Raw genomic sequence first — 14215 nt, 5'->3', positions numbered from 1 at the left:
TCCTCCATCTTTCTTTTACACAAAGAAGAAGCCAGCTGCTGCTGCTGGAGAAGTTGATGGGTGATTGAAACCAGAACTGAGAGCTTCTTCTATGTATTCCTCCATTACCTGAGCTTTTGGGTGTGATAAGGGGTAGATCTTACTCTTGGGCAACATCACATTGATTAGGAGATCTGTGGCACAATCACAGGAAGGATGAAGCGGAAGCTGCGTGGCTTTAATCTTGCTGAAGACTTCTTGATACTCCTGGTAGCACAATGGAATGGTGACTGATCTCACATCTGGGCTTTCAATACTTGTAGAGAGACAAGACTTGGTAACTTTGGGGCGCAGTAGGAAAGCAGAATTGTGGCCATTGTGTAATCTCACCATGATGCCAAAAGACGGATGGGTCGTAAACAGACAACCATGGGTAACCTAGGATTACTTTGTGGCGTGGGGAATCAATCACAGAGAAATAGATGGTTTCTATGTGAATCAGTCTTACTTGCAATTGTATAGGCAGGGTTTGCTGGATGATACCACTTCCAATGGGTTTGTTGTTAACAGCAGGAACTCTGTGAGGTTGCGTGGGAATGTTGAATTTTTTGATGAGGTCTTGATGGATCAGGTTCAGTGCAGATCTAGAGGCTCAACGCCTGTTAGCTAGGCCCAGCTAAATAATAGCAAAACAGGAAGCGAACCTGTGCAGCAGAGGGAGCTGAACACAGTTAATACTCAGGAGAGGGCTCCCTCTGCTGGTGTGGCATTACATTCTGACTGTAAAAATTAGCTTGGCTTTCTTTCTTAATCTTCTCATACTTGACCTTATTTGAGGTTATGTTTGAGCTAAAATCACGTGTGTGCGTGTGTGTGTGTGTGTGTGTGTGTGTGTGTGTGTGTGTGTGTGTGTGAATTTTACTGGAGTACTGGTACTGGTGATTTGTGGTTCTTTTCAAATTATTATTAAAAAATGTGTCACTTTAAAAAAAAATATTTTTTTTAATTAGATCTTGGACCTACAGATGTTTCCACTGAACAAAGTATAATGATTTTTAGTCCCTTTCACTGATTGATGTTTTGTTATGTATATATATAAAAAATATAAACTGTTAGATATATAATTTTATTGTAATGTCTGTTTTAAAAATACATTTTTCAAGAACATGCTAATTCCAAGATCCACAGAGAAATTCTAATGTGTGTGTCAGAGAGATTACATATATCACCGTATTACTCCCAATGTCTAAATCAGATTTACTCAGACATTATTACTGTGTTGATTCCTCAACGAGACATTATTACGAGATCAGATTAACAACTTTAGCCCCCCAGGATCCCTAAAAGTGCTAGTTTGGCAATTTTTGCCCACCACTTAACCTCTGCAATTACACACCAAGCCACAAGACAATGTATTATTACTGTATCTAAATTACTGTGAATTTCAGGGTACTTTCTGATGTAAATATAATTCCACAAATTTACTAAAAATAATAATAATAGTTCTACAATGTGCAGAATTTGTAATTATATTGCAATAAATTCTTGCTACAGGACAGATTTAAAATCCTGAATGATTTCCTTTTGGGAATTGGGTAAAGATTTAGTTATATAATATACAATGAGAAAATCTAAATCATTTTTCTACTATTACAATGTTTGCATACATTAACTGACCCTTTATCTAATTTTTCCTGACCTTCATTCTGAAAAGTCAAGAGTTGATTTTTCAGTCACTGCACTAGGTGGCAGCATGTAATGACTCTTTGATTGCTGTGAACCAAATGAGCTCATCAGTCTGTCTGTTGGCTCTATGAATATTATAATAAAACCTGGTCTTGTCAGACATATGTGTATATACTTGCAGGTGTGATGGGTCATGTGGTTACTCCAAAGCACCTGTAAATTCATGTATACATTTCCGTTTTCAAATACATTTTCTTTGTTTTAAGTTTTGTATGTCAACTTTTTAAATCCTTTAGTCATGGATTTGTAAAAGTCCTTGTCTGCTTGATTGAAAAACTTTTTCTATTGGTAGTTTTATAATTAGATTTCTTATTTTATAATTTTACAGGATAAATTTTTTGTATAAGTTGATTGGTGGAAAAACTACAGGAGAGAGAGAGAAAGAGAGAGAGAGAGAGAGAGAGAGAGAGAGAGAGTGAGACGGTATGGATGGATGGATGGGGATTTAGAGCGGGGGGTCAGAGGGGGAGGACTGGGGCACTGTTAGTGGCAATCAGCACCAAAGTGGCTCACACACACTCACACCAAACATATGCTCTCACATTGACACACACACACTCATATACACACACTGGCAGGAATCAATCTGTCAGTCAATACCTCAGGATGTGTATGAGCTGTCTACATGAACACACGGTAAGAAACATGGACATATTAAAACAAACCTTTTCCTCTGTTGTCTCTCCATTTCTCCCTCTGTCTCTCTCTAGTCATGCTAGTTTTATCCTGACACTCTTTTTAATTCTCTATTGTTCTCTTTTGTATTCCACTCTCAAATCCTCTCTTTTCCCACTTTATTTTCTCTTATATTCTTCCTATAAATTTTAAGAAAAAACAATTGAAGATTAACTGTTCTCTCAGCTAAAATAATTATTTGAATAATGATTGTTAAGACTTAAATACTGTTTTATTAGCTTAATGACAGGCATTTTAATGCTAAGATGTCAGTTAAAGTTGGAGTTATAAATGAATGTTTAATAATAAAATGATTTTATCTATTAAAACTAAACACTTCATATTCGAGTTTGTAGATTTTTTACTCTTAATTTAAGGTTGTCTACTTTGCTTAATATTAAGTGAAACCGATTTTTTCATTATTTAAATTTCAGTACATATTCATTTCAAATACTTCATGAACGTTATCAGTTATTAAAATGTATTCCTGCCTAATCTCAGGATGTTACTGTCCTTTCTTTTTTAATTTTTTGTTATTTGTATTATTTATTCTAGAGACAAGATGTTAAATAGTTTAACATAAACCTGGGCAATATTGGAATTTAAATTTGGAATAATTTGAAGTTTGAATTACTTGAAACCTAAAATCTTTTTTTATTATTTTATATTCATATTTGTACTTTTTAGTAGATTGAGTTTATGGTTAAACCATTTAGGTGTCTCTCATTGCTTGCTACCATATGAAGAATATGTAATAAGTTGTTGTTGTTGTTGTAAATTTCAACATATGTATTCTCAGCTCCTAAATATGTAAACTGTGTTGTCTTATGATGCATAATCTTCATTTTTTAACACAAAATTATTTGAATGTTTCTTTTTTGGGATAAATAAAATGTGTTTATTTTTGCCAATGTCTTTTTAACCTACAGTGAATACTTTGATCTGTATTTCATCAGTTCTAACATTAAATATTATTTGAGTGATATATTATAACACTTATGTTAAGGAGCAAATGTCCAATGGAATAACTGGATTTATGGTTTAAGATTATGGGATTGGATTTAGGCATTTCCACTATTAATATGAAACTGTTTGCAACCCATAAATCAATGGAATACATAATTAGCCAATAAATGAACAGCCATTTATCACAAATGTTCTGTAATGTTTCATGAAAATTAATGTGTCACATTGTTTATTTTATTTATTATTATTTAATAAAGGTGTCATTATCAGCCTTTGCTGTAATATCAGGCCAGTCTTTGGAATCTTCATGTCTAATGTGGCATAACCTTATAGTTCCTAGTATGTTAGTCATTGCTAATGTAGTCCCACTGTTATTGGTTGCAGATTACCATGCAGTATATGCACTGTTTTGCTGGAGAAGACTGTGGATGTCTAATCAATATTTTTTCTCTTTCTTTCTCTTTGCCAGTTTCAGATGATAAAACTGGAAGCCTTCAGTTCAAAGAAATCGGCATTTTAACAACAGAGTCTAATTTGGCACATTATTGTTTTCATCTCTGTTTAAAAACTGAAGTCTGTTGTTGTTCACCTTGAAAACTCAAAGACAACAGCTTCCATACTTCCTGTTGACACAGCAATGTCTTCATCTCTTCCGCTACCCTCTTTGCCCCCAAGCCCCCTGGCCATGGAGTATCTCAATGACTTCGACCTTCTCAAGTTTGAAGTGAAGCCGGACACACCTCCGCCTCCTCCAACCTGCCTATACCCCAAACCAGGCATCCATCAAGAGTCGACCGGTTCTCCGTATGCTCCTCGCCCTCCTCCTGACTCCAGCCTCAGCTCCAGTCCCTACACCTCCCTTCCTCCATCACCCACGCTCAGTGACGGACACCCACCACCATCTGCATCCTCCTCTTCATCCTCTCTCTCTTTTCCGTTGTCCATCTCCACCGGGTACATGTCAGGCCAGAGCTCCGGCTCTCAAGGAAACCTGGACGAAAGCCCAGCCACTGGAGGCCCCACGGCGTGTTCAAACCCGACCTCCTTGGAGGATCTGCTCTGGTTGGCTGCACTGCAGCAGCAGTTCGGTGGGGAGCCCGGAGGTGCTGCGTCTCTGCTGGGAGCTCTTGGAGGAGTGCCGGATCGAGGGGACCGGGATCGAGGAGGGTTCCTGGGATGTGAGGATGCAGTGGAGGCTCTTCTAAACTCTGCTGCGGCCGCCGTAACTTCACAGGTAAGATATTTGGAGCATGTATTTGTTTGTGTTAGGCCCAAGCAATTGAACACTAAGACTTGTAATTTTGAGGCTCAATTTTATACACCACTGCAATTTCAAAAGTTGTTGAAAAACACAATTCACTATGTGAGAACATGTTGCATTCTTAAGGCTGGTTCACACGGCAGGATAATTGGGCCGATTTTAGCCCCGATTCAGCCCTTCCGACAATCTTAGGATGCTCTGATTATCGTAAAATAATCTGATCAAATATTCCTGCCGTGTGTGGTGTGTTAAGACTAATCTCCTCTGCTCGGAAGAATGTCGGGACCGCTCCGATCTCAAATCGGGGATATCCAACATGTTGGATTTATTTTGCCCGATTTCTTCTCGTGTGTGGTGTCCCCCGAGGACAAACAATCACGCAGCCTGTGGACTGTGGCATGTAGCCAATCAGAAAGCGAGGTGACGAGGCAGTGATAGTACCGGGAAACAAAATCAAAACAGCCGGCGTATATAATATAACAAATACAAATAAAGTCGATGGGCATAATTACATCCACAACTGCAGTCCACCAGAGTACATGGAAACTAATATATGAACGTTTATTTCAACGGTTATTAATCTGTGTAGTACGTAACAACATTTCTATGAGATAAAACAACAACTTATCTCCATATCATGATATAGCAAGTATAGTCCATGCTCGCGTCGTCTCCACCTCTTTGACCATCACCTTTTCTTATTTTTCTTATGTTTTTTTCCCCGTTAAAAACAAAGCACAAACTATGGCCACTGCATCCTCTTTGTCCGCCATGATTGTTTACTCTAAAGTCACGTTTGATCTCGAGGGATTTTGCGAGATTTCCTGTCTGACCTGGGAATGCTCGGGAGTCAAATCGGTTCGTGTGTGATGTGTTGATATTGCCGTGTGGCTGCACACCACACACGGAGCGACCAAAACTGTTAGACCCGTGATTTTTTATCGCCGTGTGTGGGGTCTCTCAGGTTTGGAAAATCTGCCGACAATTTTAAAATCGTCCCGTGTGAACCAGGCCTTAGCATACAGTCAAATGTGTAGACTTTCGAAGTAGGGTTGCACGATTAATCGCATGTGATTGCCAGGCGTGTCTCATAAAGCTGGTTCTGTGATTAGTAGCAAATGTATATCACCTGCTTTCAAATGGAGTGGCACTTACTACACAGAGCCGTACAGTTCACTGACAAGCTAAGCAATATCGCATCATAATCGCAGATGATTCCTATTCGGTTATGAACACAATATTGAGTAGCTTGTCAGCAAACTATGGCTCTGTGTAGTAAATGCTGCTCCATTTAAAAGCAGGTGATAGACATTAACTGCTAGTCACAGAAGCGGCTTTACTGACGAGACATGCATGACAATCACGTGTGCCTGCACTCTAGACAGGTTCATCTTAGTTCAGTGACCACACTATTATTCTTCAGAAGTTTCGTTTAGGATTATTCACAGATGAAAATGTCTTTGTATTATTTTAAACTAAAGTTGAAGCCCTCACACAAGCGCTTGTCAAAGCAGGCGTCCATTGTTGTTGCAGTCTCTGGTATTTTGTTTTTGATGTTGCTTTGTCTTTTTAGTTTTGGCCCAGGTCAGTGTTACCATCTTGTGAAATAAATGATTAGTGCTAAACAAGTCCAATGTGCATGTGAAACTTGTGCGTACAGTGAGTGTATGTATGGTTATGAAATGGTGATGAAATCTGTGTTGTGCACTCTGTACGCGGACCCTCGCATACTTGTAAAAATAACTTAATAACAAAATAAGTATTATTTGGGCTTTGGCATTAAATTAGCATTAATTTGGTCCAACTTCTCAGTAGGGTAATATACTGTTATGGCAGAGCAACAGTTTGAAAAGAATCTTTCAATTGCACAAGCGTCTCTGTCACCCCACTGAATATAGAGGTTTGTTGCCTCTACAGCAATGAAAAAGGAAATATTTAGTAGCTGTGTACAACAAGGCAGTGTGTCTTCAAGGCATTCCTTTTGCATTATGTAAATCCTGCCGTTTTCAGTTCCAACACACCTGCCTGAATTTTTAAGTACTCCTGAAGACCATGTATACATATAGAGTTTGCTATAGAGCTTAGCACTAACCAAGCAAGCACACTTTAAGAAATTAATCATAGTCTGCCGATCATAAGCTATGTTTCCACCAAAGCTGTGAATTTAACCTTTGTGAAAATTGTTAAATTAGCATAACAATTTGTAAATAAAGAATCATATCCATCCCATGTGTTCATGTGTGAAACTGGCTCAAAGTATTAACAATAAAAATGTAAGTGCAACCAGGAAAGCATGTCGCTATTTTTTTTTTCTACATAGTGAATTATTTGCGCCTCAGACGAAAGTGTGCAGATGAAACACAATAACAAACTGTGTCATGTTATCTTGTGTTTGGAGGCAGATGATGTTTGGGAATGCAATCTTTGTGAGACAGTTCTGGAAGGCAATTATACAAAATCATTTTGATGATGTACTTTTGCTCAGGTTATTAAAACAACATTTGTGATGAGATTGGTCTACTGGTTCATCCACGCATACAATCACATAATCTGTTAATGCAAAGTCACATGAGTTTTTTCTTTCACATCAAGGAACTTATTCTGTAAATGTATTTCAATCGTAGGTAATGTGCATGTTTTCTTATCTTATAGACCAGTGGTTCTCAATCATGGTTCTGGAGCAATAACAAACTGGTCATTTTGAATGGTCTCATTTATCTCACACCAATTTCAAGTCTTGGAGTTTCTACTAATGAGTTAATGACCTGAATCAGGCATTTTTGAATAGGGAAATATACAAAATGTGCAGTTTTTTTTCTCCAGGAACAGGGTTGAGAACCACTGGCCACAAGAACCACTGGCCAAATAATTTTGCCCAAATGTGCCATTTTCATTGTAATTTCTTTCTAATGTGCTCTTTTGTAATCTCTTTGTATCTCCTCCGCTCTTTCACAGTTCCCAGTTTTGTCTCAGAGTTCGAGCAGCAGTCACATGGGGGACTCTAGCAGTGACAGCGGTGCTGATGTTGTTCTTAACAAGCCGTCAGACATGTGTCATCGCCCGATACTAGTTGTTTCTTCCACCCCTCAATCTCTCTCCAATGTCAACACATCGACCAGTCCCTTCTCACAACCCCTCAGTCCACAGAGCCGCCTCCATCACCCACACCATCCAATGCAAGGCCATTATCATCATCATCTTCATCATCATCATCTGCAAGTCACCCAGGTACTTGGCCATGAATGTGTATTTACTTTATTTACACTTTAGTGGCCTTTTATTTCATTAATGGTGTAATTCACCCAAAAATACAACTCTGTCATCATTTACTTTGCCTCAATTTGTTCCAAACCACAGTTTCTTTCTTCTGTTGAACACAAAAGAAGATATTTTGAAAATCTTGGTTTTTAAACAGTTGCTGGTAGCCAAATATACAAAAAAATACTATGGAAGTCAATGGGCTATACCAGCAACTGGTTATTAAAATTCTTCAAAATCTTTAAGAAAGATATTAATTAACATCAGGGTAAGTAAATTATGACAAAAAGGTTTTTAATTTTACATTAGCCGCAAGTTTATTATTTTTTTCTTTAAATATAACTTGAAAATATGAATAAATTTCAGCACACTTTTTTCTCTTCAAAAGTTTGCATAAATTCTGTAAGAATGCCTTGTTTCACATTTTGATCTACAAATGATTCGTAAAGTTGTTTTGAAGCATGTTGAAAGCAATTTGATGGATGCCTATTTCTAAATGTGGAGCAGTACGATCAGATTATGGTAATATCTACTATTATTGTGATGTAATCCTGATCACTGTCACTTACACTCAGTCAGATTATGCTGTATGGAAATGTGCTGCCAAAATCACTCACACTTACACACACACACACACATACACACACACATACACACACACACAGTACACCTCTAACATAGGCTAATCTACAAATTACACACAAAGCTCATACATTTTTTTATTTATTATTTATATTATCCAACGTGTTATGTCATGAGAAGAAACAGAACAGTCATGAAGAAATGTTAATTATTTAGTTGTAAATACTTAGTGTAGTATTATGAAGCTTTATGAGTTTTGTGTCACTACTGGAATTGTGTTCAAACCACTTGATATCAACAACATGCGCAAATTCATATGTTTACTAAAAAGAATGATTGATTTATTTTCAGTGAAGTAGTGTTGGTTGCAATTGAAATTGTCAGGAATTTACAAGATTAAAGAGTATAACTTTATAAGAAGTTACTGTTGTCAGAAATTTACTGTGAAATCAATGCATGCTGGGTCATTTTCTCAGAAATGACTGTGAATTAACAGCAGAATGATGCTAACATCATAGTAATTTACTGCTCTTGTTTTACTATGAATTCACATTACAAAGTTATAAAACCACTGTGATAAATGTAAATGTACTACTGTAATTGTTTTGAAGTCACCATAATGGTGATTAGTCATTAGAATTTGTTTGTGCTCTTTGGCCTTGCATATTCAAATATCTGATCTAGTCATGTCAGAAGTGTGACAAATGAAAACATTTGTTAAAATGATGATAAACTTCAATATGAAATATTGACTCCAAGATAGTCTAACTTTACTTAGCAAGAACAAGATTATTATAAAATAAGCAACACAAACTGCTAAAAGTGAACCAAAAACAAGTTTATAGCGCAAATAAAACTAAGAATTAAAAACTCAAACAGACCAAGCTTATAAGCAGAAGAACTCCATGGTCTAACACCAGTCCTGTCATGGGGGTGCTTTTTCTGTTGCAGGAAGTGGACATTTTGACAAAGAAATTGTGGTTTCTTCAAAGTATCAGGCCATTTTGGAGAATTAGGAAGCCTTTGGTGCAAACACTGAAGCTAATGATCAACAGACTTTCCTGCAGGACAGCCGTCGCAAAGTATAAAACTAAATCTACTTATGCTCGGTTTTAAGAATGGGTCATAAAATGTTCTTGAGTGGCCTGTTCAGTCTTCCGATTTAACTCTCATGCAAAATATTTGGTTGAATTTTAGATAGCAGTAGCAATGTGAAAACCAATGTTTATCAGTGATCTGGAAGCTTTTTCAAATGAACAATGGGCCAAGATTGCAGAAGAGAGGTGACAGAAGCTTCTAAGCACTTAAAAAGCAGCATTTATTATGAAGAATAAAAGATTCTGCACCAAATATGAATTTTAAACATGAATGTTTAGTTTGTTTTTGTTTTTTTCATTACTCATCTACTTCACTCAAATGGGTACATTAGTAAACATGCTCTAATAGTTTATTGATGCCTTTGTTGAATTTCTTTAATAAAATATTATTTTGCAGAATAATTTTGATTGCAACTGTATATCTGATCATATATCTGTTGTTGATATCAGCTGGTTTGAACACAAGCCTAGTAGCACCAAAACAACAATGACAAAAAAAAAAGCCTTGGGCAAGACAAACTACACGGACAAACTAACAAATTAAATTAATCATACTTCTACATGACTGTGGTGTTTTCATCTCACTGTACAATACATCAGACATTTCAACTGCTGTGCACTAATCGTTAACCCATTTCATACATGTGTGTTTGATGTAGCTTTGATTATCATGAACACAGGTAGGGTCCATTCTGTGACAAATCTCTCAGACTTATCTTTAATTGTCTCTTTCTCTTTCAGTGTGGGGTGGATGAGCGTTTTTCCGATGAGCAGTTGGTCAATCTGTCGGTGCGAGAGCTGAACAGACATTTGCGTGGGGTAAGCAAAGATGAGGTGGTCCGTTTGAAACAGAAAAGACGGACGCTGAAGAATCGCGGTTACGCCCAGTCCTGCCGTTACAAACGACTCCAGCACCGGCACGCGCTTGAGTCCGAGAAACACATTCTCACACAGCAGGTACACTACACACACACACACACACACACACACACATATCAGGAACTGAAATTAGACAGATACAACAACAAACAACAGAAGTCAATTATAACCAGTGCTGGGGAAAGTTATTTTGGTAACACTTTATTCTGATGGTCCCTTTTGAACATTCCGTTGACAATAAATAACATTGCACCTATGATCAGAGTATTAGTAGACTGCATAATATCTGCTAAATCTTTAGTGTCATGTTCTCCCAACAGATATTCTACTGACTATAAGTAACTTTTCAAGTACTGTACATGTCAACTTATTCTAACCCTACCCCTACCAGTCTGCTAATACTCTAATGAGAGTTAGTAGACATGTAGGTGCTACGTCAACAGAATGTGTTAAAGGGACCATCAAAATAAAGTGAACCCATTACTTTTAAAAGTAATGGATTACAATATCACGTTACTCCTTAAAAAAAGTAACTAATTGCATAAATGTGTTACTCTTTATGGAAAGTAATGCACTGTTTTACATTTGCGTTCCTTTTTTTTTCATCTGGGCTGGGCTTGCTTGTTTATTTGAACATAAAAAAGTTGCCAATTGTAAATGCTCTTTCACACCAAAAGTGAAATGCATAAAAAGCTTGAAAAGAGATTCTGGATTGTATGTAGAATAGGACACTAAAGAAGAACGTTCTAAAGAACAAACACAAATGCGATGTTTATCCAAAGAAATGTTTGCTTAATCCTATAGTTGCTTTGAATCATACCCGTTTTGCTTCTATTACCCGTTTTCCTTTCTTCCAGTTTCCCATTCCTTGTTTGTTACTATGTTTTCTGATTAACTAGTCATCACCTGTTCATCATTTGACTTCTATCACCCTGTGTATCGTTCAGTTGGTTTCTGGTATTGTTTGTGTGTAAACCCGCTGTTACGTTGACTTCTCGTTTTAGGATTTGAAAAGTTATCTGATTACGTAACTCAGATTTATTTTAATGCGTTACTATATTAGTTACTAGATTACTGTATGTAACTCATGTTTCTTTTAGTGCGTTACCCCCAGCACTGATTATAACACAGTAGACAGTTATAACAGAACTTACTAGTTCTTCCAAAACCTAGTGGACAGCATTTCTAGACATCATTTGTAGTAATCAAATAGTTTTTAGTATTTCAAACCTGTGGTTTCTCTCTGTTTTGGTTCCTCTAGCTGGAGCAGCTGCAGTGTGAGCTGTCTCGTGTGTTGAGAGAGCGAGACACATACAAAGCCCGTTACGAGAAGCTCGTCAGTTCAAACGAGACTCAGCCTTCTCATCCCAACACCTCGCCTTCTCCTACTCCTCCGGATTACTTTTTGTGACAAAATGAACATTGTACAGAAGAGAATTGAAGGAGAGCTGATTATTGTGATGGGTGAGCGTAATTCAAAAGAGCTGTGGCTACAACTCAACTTAAAATAAGCTATTTACCAAAGCGGGTTGATTGTGAGGTGGACCTGGATTGTGAAATAATGGCTCTGTGTTGTGCTACTGCTGATGGGATTGGGTTTTTACCCATTGTGAGCTTGTATAGCACCAACATGGTTTCATTAGCATTCATACGTATCCATACCTAAAGGGCTTCTAACACATTTATGTACATTTAGATAGACACTGAAATGTACAGAATCAAATTAATAAAATACAAAAAGCATTTTACATATGTACAATGAATTCTTTGAAGATCATAGAATATTGAATTAAAGGAATGAGTAGGGTTGTTTTTATAATAAATAAGATTTATTAAATATGTTGGCTATTTATTTATTTAACGTGTTTACAGTTTTTTTTTTGTGATCAACTTGTTTTTGATTCAACAAAACTACATTAATTCAAACAAACAGAACAAGGAGCAACATACATATCAATGCTTGTACAATCTGAAATAAAACAAAACTGTGTACAGTTCTTGAAATTATAATGTTTTCATTCTGTTCTCTATGAATCAATAAATATGTAGCATTATATACTTGTTCATCTTTGATGATTCAGCCATGGAAAGCCTACATATGACTTAAAGGGCCATCATTTACTTACCCTGAAATTGTTCCAAAAAAAAAAAAAAAAAAAAAAAATGATGGAAGTCAATGGGTGCCATCAACTGTTTGGCTAACCACATTCTTAAAAAATATCTTCTTTTGTGTTCAGAAGAAATACATACAGGTTTAAAACAACTTCATGGTGAGTTAATGATGACAGGATTTCTATTTTTGGGTGAAATATCCCTTTAAGAGTTAGGGTTACTTTTATTAGGCCGATACAGATTTCGTTTACGGATGCATTCGACATGAAAAAGGGATTTTCCTTCATTTACCAGTATGTAAAAAGTCAATGACTATAAAACTTTAGTTTTCCCAAGAAAAAAAAAACATTAACATTCTAGATGCTGTTAATATGGATATTGTACAGTTTTGGTGTCTAAATGCACAAAAAAAAATATTTGTGAGCATTTTTTGCTAATACCTATGAATACGAATGAGATCCCCCACAGTTACACAAAAGGCTTGCTTTCTCACTGTTTGTCATGATGATTTGAGTTCTTACAACAGTTTCATTAGCACATTTATTTGGCATTCACCAAAGGGACTGTTAGAGATATAAATCTAAAACTGCTGATGTTTTGAGCAAGAGCGTAACACATATAGAATATGATTATGTGTATAAGCCATATTTGAGTTCTGGGTTCATAGGAGCCACTGCAACTCACTGGAAGACAATGCAAACAACATCCAAACACAGACCACGTGGAAATCATTACAGAACTTTGAGTGACTGTCTTTGGAAGCTACATTTAATGATCAAGCTAAAGTCAATGGTGTAATTTAATTGTGACTTTCAATTCATTTAGCAATTCACAGAGCTGGTCACTGTGGGTGTTAGTAGATGCCTTTTCAGATGCCAACCCATTCTCACTCCAAAGGCGTCAAAAACCGAAGCATGGTCAAGCGCCCCTAGCGTCACTTTTATGACGCCAAATGTGCCTCTCGGCGTCGAATATCGAAGCACTACGACCTTCATTGCTTTCAATGGGAAACTTTTGGCGTCAGAATTTGACACGAGGACATGAGATGTTTATCGCTATGAAATCACGTTCAAGAAGTCTCATTCAGCACACATCGCGATACTTGCTATCAGTTCCACAGTTTGGGTGAGTAGTCGTATATACGCTCTTTTAATGCCTTTTATAAAATGTATTCTGTCTTATTTATTAATCAAATTAGTGCCATATGTTTAATCGCTGTATTATATCGGTCATCCGCGGCTGTCTTTGAGTTTCATTGCGTTTAAATAAATGAACACAGCTGCTAATTAGTCTGATTAAACTCTATCTCTCACGTGACGTGCCATAGACCTTCGAACAGTTTTATATTATTATTAATTTCAGGATTAATGATGTAAGTTGTATTTGTAGTAAAATCATGGTAATCACGACACTTACAATAGTAATAAATGAAATGTGAAGTTAAAACACAGTAAACAGGACATTAGTAACTGTAACTGTAGTTTTACTATGGTATATTAATAATCAATACAACAATACAATAATCACCAAACCAGCTATGTTTGTATCACTGTAATGTTAGTGTTTTTATGTGCTTTTATATGACAGATATCACAGTAATCATATGTTCTGTACCATGCTTTTAATACCTTTTAATGTAAATCCCAAAAAAAAAAAAATC

General features: G+C 36.6%; 1 protein-coding gene across 1 annotated transcript; it reads left to right on the top strand.

Annotated features, from left to right (window-relative positions):
* Positions 1-2134: 2134 nt before the first annotated feature.
* LOC113062766 (transcription factor MafA-like) lies at positions 2135-12242 on the top strand. The gene is made up of 5 exons (XM_026232727.1): positions 2135-2361; positions 3836-4600; positions 7583-7855; positions 10306-10521; positions 11705-12242. The coding sequence occupies exons 2-5, from the start codon at positions 4004-4006 to the stop codon at positions 11852-11854; spliced, it is 1236 nt and encodes a 411-aa protein (XP_026088512.1). The 5' UTR covers positions 2135-2361; positions 3836-4003; the 3' UTR covers positions 11855-12242.
* Positions 12243-14215: the final 1973 nt, after the last annotated feature.

This window comes from Carassius auratus, chromosome 45 (assembly GCF_003368295.1).
Source record: "Carassius auratus strain Wakin chromosome 45, ASM336829v1, whole genome shotgun sequence".
Lineage (NCBI taxonomy): Eukaryota > Metazoa > Chordata > Actinopteri > Cypriniformes > Cyprinidae > Carassius > Carassius auratus.
Note: the sequence above shows the minus strand (reverse complement) of the source record. Positions and strands in the feature narration are given on the sequence as shown.

What these genes read in the sequence shown, in the direction of transcription:
- LOC113062766 (XM_026232727.1), top strand. Translation starts at nt 4,004, where the DNA reads ATGTCTTCATCTCTTCCGCTACCCTCTTTGCCCCCAAGCCCCCTGGCC. An exon ending in CGGCCGCCGTAACTTCACAG is followed by an intron (nt 4,601 to 7,582) that starts GTAAGATATTTG and finishes GCTCTTTCACAG; the next exon opens with TTCCCAGTTTTGTCTCAGAG. An exon ending in AACACATTCTCACACAGCAG is followed by an intron (nt 10,522 to 11,704) that starts GTACACTACACA and finishes TGGTTCCTCTAG; the next exon opens with CTGGAGCAGCTGCAGTGTGA.